Raw genomic sequence first — 8,801 nt, 5'->3', positions numbered from 1 at the left:
CATTGATATCATTATGCCTGGACATGGGCGTGATCTTTTAGAGAAGCATACAACTCCCAACCCCCACATAGTAGCGGTTTGCCATATTGACGTCCTCTCTTTTTAAACCCCTCTTACGTATGTTCTGTCCATCTCACAGAAAACCCCCTTTTGCAAACCAGCCTACACGTATTCGACACTCAACAGGTCAGCTGCTTGTTTGTGCTCTTGTGATTCACTGTAAAAGTACTTGCTTTGTCAGCACTGTTAAGTTGCAATTAAAAGGGATAATATTTGTTTATGCTGCAGAAAACTTTACTTTATGTGCTTTCTTTATTACTAATATACAGGTACAACATGGTATGCTTGAACAAGAAGTCATGTTTGATGTTGTTTTTCCTCTGTATTTACTATATTAGCATGTATTAGCATGTCCTGCTACTTCTTGAACATGCTGTGCTTCATATATGAACAACTTTGGTTAGTATTTTTTGCAAGGCAATTCAATGAAGCTAATTAGTCAAACAAGAGCTGCTTGAAATATTTTAGATATACGCTGCATGTTCTAGTCTCTGCTTCTACCACAACAGCAAGCATAAAATGGTATAAAAAGGCACTCAAATGTGACCCCAGACCACAAGACTAGTCTTAAGTAGCATGGGTATATCTGTAGAAATAGCTAACAATAAATTGTATGGGTCAAAATGACCAAAATTATATGCCAAAAATCATTAGGATATTAAGTAAAGATCATGTACCATGAAGATATTTTGTAAATTTCCTAATGTAAATATATCAAATCTTTGATTAGTAACATGCATTGCTAAGAACTTCATTTGAACAACTTTAAAGGCAATTTTCTCAATATTTAGATTTTTTTGCACCCTTAGATTCCAGATTATTTATTCAGCTTTCAGATGTTTTAAAAAAATGGACCCCGTATGACTGGTTTTGTGGTCCCAGGTCACAAATAAACTGTACGTTTTACTTAGTTACATTGTTACTATTAAAAGGAAAACAAGTCATTCTTTTCTGATCAACACTCAAAAGTTAACATACTCTTAAATCTTGATCCACGACTGTTTTTATGTTTTGTAATAGTTGTTCAGGAGTCCCTTGTTGGCCCTAAGCAGTTCAAATGCCTACTGTTCTTCAAAAAAATCCTCCAGCTCCTGCAAATTCTTTGGTTTTCTAGCATCTTCTGCATATATGAACCTTTTCCAAAAGTGACTGTATGATTTTGAGATCCATATTTTCACACTAAGAACAATTGAGGGACTGGTACATAACTTTTACAAAAGGTGAAAACATTTCCTGGTGCTTAAGGAGGCAACACAATGCTTTAAACTTTTTTAATTGGATGATCAGAGTAAAGTGTACTTATATTGTCTTCTGGGAAACATGTAGGTATTTATGTAGCTTCTGAATTACAATACTAAATGGGGAAAAAAAAATCTGTAAACAAAATAAGAAAAAATTACACATCATCATCCTGTTCAAAAGTTTACACCCCCTGGCTCCACAAGAGAAAATGAGCCCACCATGATAGCTGAATTTATGAAATTTGTATTTATAAATGTATAAAATGACCCTGTTTAAAAGTTTACATACACTTGATTCTTAATACTGTGTTGTTACCTGAATTATTTGAATGATTTTCTCTTTTTTTTGTGATAGTTGTTCATGAGTCCCTTGTTTGTCCTGAACAGTTAAACTGCCTACTGTTCTTCAGAAAAATCCTTAAGGTCCCACAAATTCTGTGTTTTTTCAGCATTTTTGTGCATTTGCATCTTTTCAAGGTTCAAACACTCATGGATGCTCCAGAAGGAAAAACAATGCATTAAGAGCCAGGGGTGAAAACTTTTTAAATTTGAAGATCAGGGTAAATTTCACTTATTTTGTCTTCTGGGAAACATGTAAGTATCTTCTGTAGCTTCTGAAGGGCAGTACTAAATGAAAAAAATATAATATTTAGGCAAAATAAGAAAAATGTACATCTTCATTCTGTTCAAAAGTTTACACCCCCAACTCTTAATGCATCATATTGAACCTTCTGTAATAGCTGCACATGAGACCCCCAGTTGTCCTCAGTGTGAAAAGATGGATTTTATTATCATACAGTCATTTTTGGAAAGGGTTCAAATACACAAAAATGCTGAAAAACCAAATAATTTGTGGGTCCTAAAGGATTTTTACTGAAGATGAGCGGGCAGTTTAACGGTTCAGGACAAACAAGGGATTCATGAACAACTATCCCTAAACAAAACAGCTGTGGATCATTCAGGTAACAACACAGTATTACGAATCAAGTGTATGTAAACTTTTGAGTAGGGTCATTTTTATCAATTTATTATTTTCTCTTGTGGACTTTATGTTAATGTCTTTTATGTGAAATATCTTATTCAGGTCAGTACTAAAAAAGTAACATGCATTTTGTATGATCCCTTTTATTTTGGTAAAATAATTAACATTTTGCAGATTCTGCAAGGTGTATGTAAACATTTGACCCCCATTGTATATTTAAAATATAGATTTGAAAATGTACTGGCTCAATCAACCCAATTACGCTGCAATAAACTGAATCTTGGCATGTCTTGTGACATACTGTATACAATACTTAATTCTAAACATCATGTTATACATTTTCCTCCATAAAACTGTCCTTAAGTTTGAATTACTGTTTCATCATGTTCTTGATTTTTTAGAGTAACCAACCTGACCAACCCCTGACTCCATCATCTCATCATTCACATCTTCCAGCTGTATTACCACTCAATATCAGCACTCTTTGTTTGAATGGGCAATGCCTTTCCCTATTCTGCAGCTCCCAGCATCCTTCAGCTGTCTATCTGGCCTTAACGCCTCCATTATTAACATCCTCAACTGCATCTTCTTCTGACGAAGCCTCTATTAGAAACACATTAGACTGGCCTAGATTGATCACACTGGATCAATCTAACTCAGACTTCTCCAGCACTAACTGTCTTTGTTTGTCCTCCCATCTGATTATTTTGATCTTAAACATCTAAGAAGACTTAAATGTCCTTTCAAAACAAGCCACTGCCTCTCGTTCATTTGTCTGGATCTCTGAAGCTGCAAATCAATCATGTGGTCCACGTTCATCGTGCAGGATGAAGAGGTGAGGACGGTGAATGCATCACCTGGGGTGCACCAACCTTCCGGTGGGCTGGATGGGCTTATGGGATCACGAGGCGGCGGACGCAAACGCCGACATAGAACGCACTCCAGTTCTGGAGATGGCATTAGCGAAAGCCAAGAGGGCAAAATCAAGCTGACGTTATTCATGGCTGTAACCGCCATCATGCTTACTGTGCTCGGGGTGGGAACAGAGTTCTGGGTGGAGCTTATACCATCCAAGAGCTTCTACAACAATCAGACTTGTCTGGTAGCAAATTATGGCTTATGGAAATGCTGTACCAAGACGTTCTGGGTGTCAGATATGGACCCAAAGCAGGAGATGTGTGGGCCTTTGCACGCACAGGGAGGTAAGAGCTTTTGTGAAAAATGTCTCAAGTGGAGTAGGTGAATTCTGAATAATCTGTCAGAATAACATCACCTTTTTGGATCCCATTATAGAATCCAATTGCACCTTCTTTAAGTTCTACACCACTGGAGAGAACATTGTCCTATTTCAGAAAACGCCAGAAAAGGGTGAGTCATCTCACATCCCCCTCTCTATCTTTAGATGCCGTCACACTAATGTGTCTTTCTTTGTGTCGTCACTGAGTGCTGACCCCATATACGCATTTTTCGCCAAAATATGATATGCTGGTGTTATATGAGCAGCAACAAATAGCATGAATACAAAATATAAAGGAATGATCAGATGGTTGGTGTTTTAATACCATGCCAGCTACCTTGGCTTTTTTCATGGCAAGTGAAAAAGGTTTTTTAAGTTCTTTAAATTGATTCAGTGGTTGAAAGCTGAAAAAGTCTCCAAAAGTGTATGGGAAGTAATATGTTTCTAAGAGAACTTAAACTTAAAATTAGCATAACTTAGTAAAATATGTTTCAAAGATATGGACATTGTGAATATATCTGATCCAAGCAATTATGGAAATATTGCAAGATTTAAAATTAATACAATATTTGAAAATAACACAATTTTTTTTTTCATACTGTTTGTTATTCATACACATCTTATTCATTTTTCTATTTCCTGATAACATAATATACTATGGTAGTTTTAAGATTTTTAAGAGTTTTAAGAGGGTGGTTTGGAACATATAACTACAGAAACAGATTTTTGAGGTTCTTTGTACCAATTTTTAATAGCAATTTACAATAAGATTCCATTTGTTAACTACATTAGTTAACAATAAAAAATACTTGTAAATTATTTATTAATCTTAGTGTAACATCAACATTTACTTAAAACATTATGAAAATTAAAAGTTATATCTGTCAATATTACTTAATAGATCTGAAAAAAAGGGAACCCGTGTATTTAGGTTATATATAACGTAAATTATGTCTCTTACTTAAATATGCTGTAAAAAAAAACAATGAAAGATTTACGTTATTTAAAAAAATCCACATCAATTTATATGTTTTGGACTATGGGGTGCCATTACACTGTAAAAAGTTTTCACCAGATTTAACTTAAAAACCTAAGTTAAGCAGCTGCCTTACGTTTTTAAGTTAAATCAGCTTAAAACTACAAGTCATTACAACTTAATAAACTCAATAAAATGAGTTGATTTAACTTGTGTGTTTAAATGACTTAAGTTGATTTAACTTTTTACAGTGTATGACATGAATTGGTTGCACTTGGTAGGCTACTGGTGCTACCTGTTGCTTGTTTTACCACAACACAACTCAGAAAATAAAATACTGATATGATGACCACAGTTACTGAAAGAGCTTACAGGTGGCAATGAATATAAACGTAGGCTTAAACCAAATGCCGCACTATCGATTTTCATGTTTACATCCTGCCAGGATGGCATCTAGCACTTCTTGTCTCTGCCATTTGTAAGCTCTTTCAGTAGCTGTGGTCTACTAAAATCCTCAAAGGCATCAGGGCTAAAGTGGAAAGAACAAAGACGTGGGTCTTTAGAAAGTTTTATTCATCCACTGGCATCTTCCCATTCTTTTCTCCTCTTCTTATTATTAGGAAAGCGGTGAACACTTACATCGCTTCTCTTGTTGCCCTTTGACTGAAAATTACAACCAGAAACGAACAACGTGGCATCGTATCAGTATTTTATTTTCCGAGTTGTGTTGCGGTAAAAACAGCAACAGGTAGCGCCAGTAGCTCACAGAGTGCAGCCATTTCACGTCATTGAATGGTGCCCACTATAGTCCAAAATATGTATAAAGCATTGTGGATTTTTTTTTAAATAACGCAAGTCTTTCATGGGTTTCAGTAAGAGACAATAATTACGTTATATATTAAGCCATACACTGCAATAAATGTTTCCCTTACTTAGATTTATTGTCTTGTTTCCAGCCAAAATATGTGAAAATTCTTAAATCAAGATGGATTTCTAGACGAGTAAAAATTATTTTCTTGTTTTCAGAAAAAAACAAGCCAAAATTAAGTGATTTTTTTTTTTTTTTTGCTTAAAACAAGCAAAATAACCTGCCAATGGGGTAAGAAAAAAAATCTTATTTCAAACAGAAAACAAGATTATTATTCTTACCCCATTGGCAGATTATTTTGCCTGTTTCAAGCAAAAACACACTTAATTTTGACTTGTTTTTTCTGAAAACAAGACAATAATTTTTACTCGTCTAGAAAATCCTTCTTGATTTAAGAATTTTTAGATATTTTGGCTGGAAACAAGACAAAAAAAATCTAAGGAAGAAAATCATTTTTTGCAGTGTATAAGTCTTAATACCCAAAGTTTTCTTTAATAATAATGTTTTAATAATATTATTTTAAATAATATTTTTTAATGATTAATATTAACAAACTAATGGAACCTTGTTGTAGTGTTAGCCATAACATAAACATATTGGTAGGTGAACTCAGTAATACTGTCCCAATTTTAAAGGTTAATGATTATTATTTTTAAGAAATGTGAATAAAATGATGTACTAATAATGTACACGAGTGTCTTGAAACACTCAGACAGCCACATGAAAAACATAAGCAAGTATTAATGGCAGCCCAATCATGAAGACAAACCACCTAAAAATAAATTGGGTTTGAAACCAAAAGCATTTCATTTTTTTAACTATAAAACTATTTTACAGTATATATACAAAAAAGTAGTATGAAGTCACTTTATAAAAACAATTAATAAACATTTCTGCATCCATGTCAATAGGTGTCATATAAAGTCTAAGAACACTGGAATGAAGAAGTAAATGTAAACCAAGTCTTACAGAGTGTACCTTTAAAGCAAAACATGTTCTAAATTTAATTCAGCTTAATAAATGTGCATTATATTATCATATTACTGCTATTTGTTAAGACTCATTTTTTACCATCAGATCTGACAATAGCGTCGGCCATGTTTGCAATCATTAGTCTTTTCCTGATGGTGATGGGAGCTATCTGCATTATCATGGCAGTAAGCAAAGGTGTTCAGTTCTTCTTGAAGCCAGCCGCAGTTTGCTTCATACTGTCAGGTAACATTATAATGCTACTGGCTAAAACCTCTAAACTAAATATTACAAATGCATTTTACATGATGTTTTTATCTAAAGTGACACAGAAATTGCTAGGAAGAATGGCAGCATGGCCCTGAATATAAATTTGGAGTAGTAACATTAACAGCAAGAGATATTTAAAGATGTTAAGCAAAACTAGCCAAACAATGCTAACACAAATGCTGCATTGGCATTCAGAAAAGACATTTCACGTTATTCCATATTGGCAATAAAAGTCAAGTGACATAAGTTTGTATACATTTGATGATATTCCCTTTCCTTTGTCTCTCAACAGGTGTCTTAATCTTCCTCTGCCTCATAGTTTTCCACCAATCAGTGCTTTCATTTTTAGCAAGTGACCAATCCATACCTCTACACCATGAAATGGCATGGTCAGTGACGTGTGTGGGCTGTGCCGGGGCTCTGGTTATTGTCGCCGGGGCCTTGTTCTTGGTCCTTGCTCTTCCATACAGTCCTTGGCAAAAGTGCTTCCCTAAGAAGAACAGTGACATCTAGTGGGGTGGGGGGCTCATTCAGTTTTGCACTGAATCCTCATGATAATGTGGAACAGACAACAAGAGTAGTACATCCTGGTGAATCTGAAACAAAGAGTTTCAGTTCAGAGTTTTGAGTTTTGATATATATACTGCCGGAAAGTTTGGGATCAGTAAGATTTTTAATGTTTTTTAAAGGTAAAGTTTGCTCAAGGCTGCATTTATTTGATTTAAAAATACAGAAAAAAAAATATTAAACATTATGAAATATTATTATTATATGAAACAATGTTCTTCAAATTTATTTCTGTGATTAAAGCTGATTTTTTTTCAGCATCATTACTCCAGTATTAATGTCACATTAACCTTCAGAAATCATTCTAATATGCTGATTTATTATCAGTTAATATTTATATTTCTTTGGAACCTGTGATATTTTTGTTCAGTATTCTTTTACAAAGTTAAAAAGAACAGCATTATCCCAGGCTCCATCTTTCAAAATGTGGATATCACCGATTGCCACTTGGTTGCCACTTGAAAAGCTAACTTATGATAAACATCAAAAATCTGACAAATTCTGGCTGATATGGTCTCCCCTTTGGGAATACATAAAAAAGCTCTCCTGATGTACATATAACAATTTTTTATTTTCCTTAAATTTTTCTTTTATTCTTTATTTAAGAACTGCTTTGAAACGGTGTGACCCTTTTTTATCATTTGCTTTTTTTCTTGGCTTTTTTTTTTCATTATTTTTTACTGCTTATGTTTAGGATTTTGAACATTCTGTAACATGAATATATGATGTGATTTTGTTAATGTTACTTGTTTCTATGGGCAAAGAATAAAAAAAAAAAGAAAAAAAGAACAGCATTTATTTAAAATAGAAATCTTTTCTAACAATATACACTACTGTTCAAAGGTTTGGGATCAGTACATTTTTATTCTTTCTTTTTTTGAATGAAATTCTTACTTTTATTCAGCAATGAACGTGTTAAATTGATAAAAAAAAAAGTGATAGCAAAGATTTAAAATGTTAAAAAACTTAAAAGATTTATATTTTGAATACATGCTGTTCTATTTAACTTTTTATTTAAAGAATCCTGAAAATCACAGGTTCCAACAAAATATTTGATAGCACAACTGTTGCCAACATAGATAATTTTAATAATAAATCACTATATCACTATATCTTTGCAAAAAAAAAAAAAACATTATTTTATATTGTAATAACATTTTGCAGTATTATTGTTTTTTTCTGTATTTTTTTATTAAATAAATGCAGTCATGATGAGTATGAGAGACTTTAAAAAAACAGCAGTATATATATATATATATATATATATATGGTTGACAACATGTGCAAATACTGTGCAAAGTTGGCACTGGAGAGGATGCTCTTGGAAATGTAACAGGAAGTGGGCCAGACATTTTGGCAGAGTATATGTACCAAGAGGATGGAATGCCTAAAATAATAATTCATATAAGTTCATAACTTTAACATAATAGCACAATTTTTTTTTTTTTTTGGTGTAAAACTCATGTGCAATATTTAACTGTTGGTTGAACTATTCCTTTTGTTAGTTTAATGTTTTTAAATTAGATAAGACATGTGTCCTATGACAAATATAATAAAGCATAACAATATTTACATTTTGTCAAAACTCAATCCTGTATATTTTGGTTGACTTGGGATGTTTAAAGGTTGAG

General features: G+C 33.2%; 1 protein-coding gene across 1 annotated transcript; it reads left to right on the top strand.

Moving 5' to 3' along the window:
* Positions 1 to 2,691: 2,691 nt before the first annotated feature.
* Positions 2,692 to 8,553, top strand: cacng6a (calcium channel, voltage-dependent, gamma subunit 6a). Its single transcript, XM_073822193.1, has 4 exons — positions 2,692 to 3,485; positions 3,577 to 3,651; positions 6,442 to 6,579; positions 6,896 to 8,553. Exons 1-4 carry the CDS (start codon positions 3,086 to 3,088, stop codon positions 7,114 to 7,116), a joined length of 834 nt encoding a protein of 277 aa, XP_073678294.1. The 5' UTR covers positions 2,692 to 3,085; the 3' UTR covers positions 7,117 to 8,553.
* Positions 8,554 to 8,801: the final 248 nt, after the last annotated feature.

Source organism: Garra rufa, chromosome 17 (genome assembly GCF_049309525.1).
Source record: "Garra rufa chromosome 17, GarRuf1.0, whole genome shotgun sequence".
NCBI classification, from domain to species: Eukaryota; Metazoa; Chordata; class Actinopteri; order Cypriniformes; family Cyprinidae; genus Garra; species Garra rufa.
The sequence above is the reverse complement of the archived record's forward strand: the minus strand, read 5'-3'. Positions and strand labels throughout refer to the sequence as shown.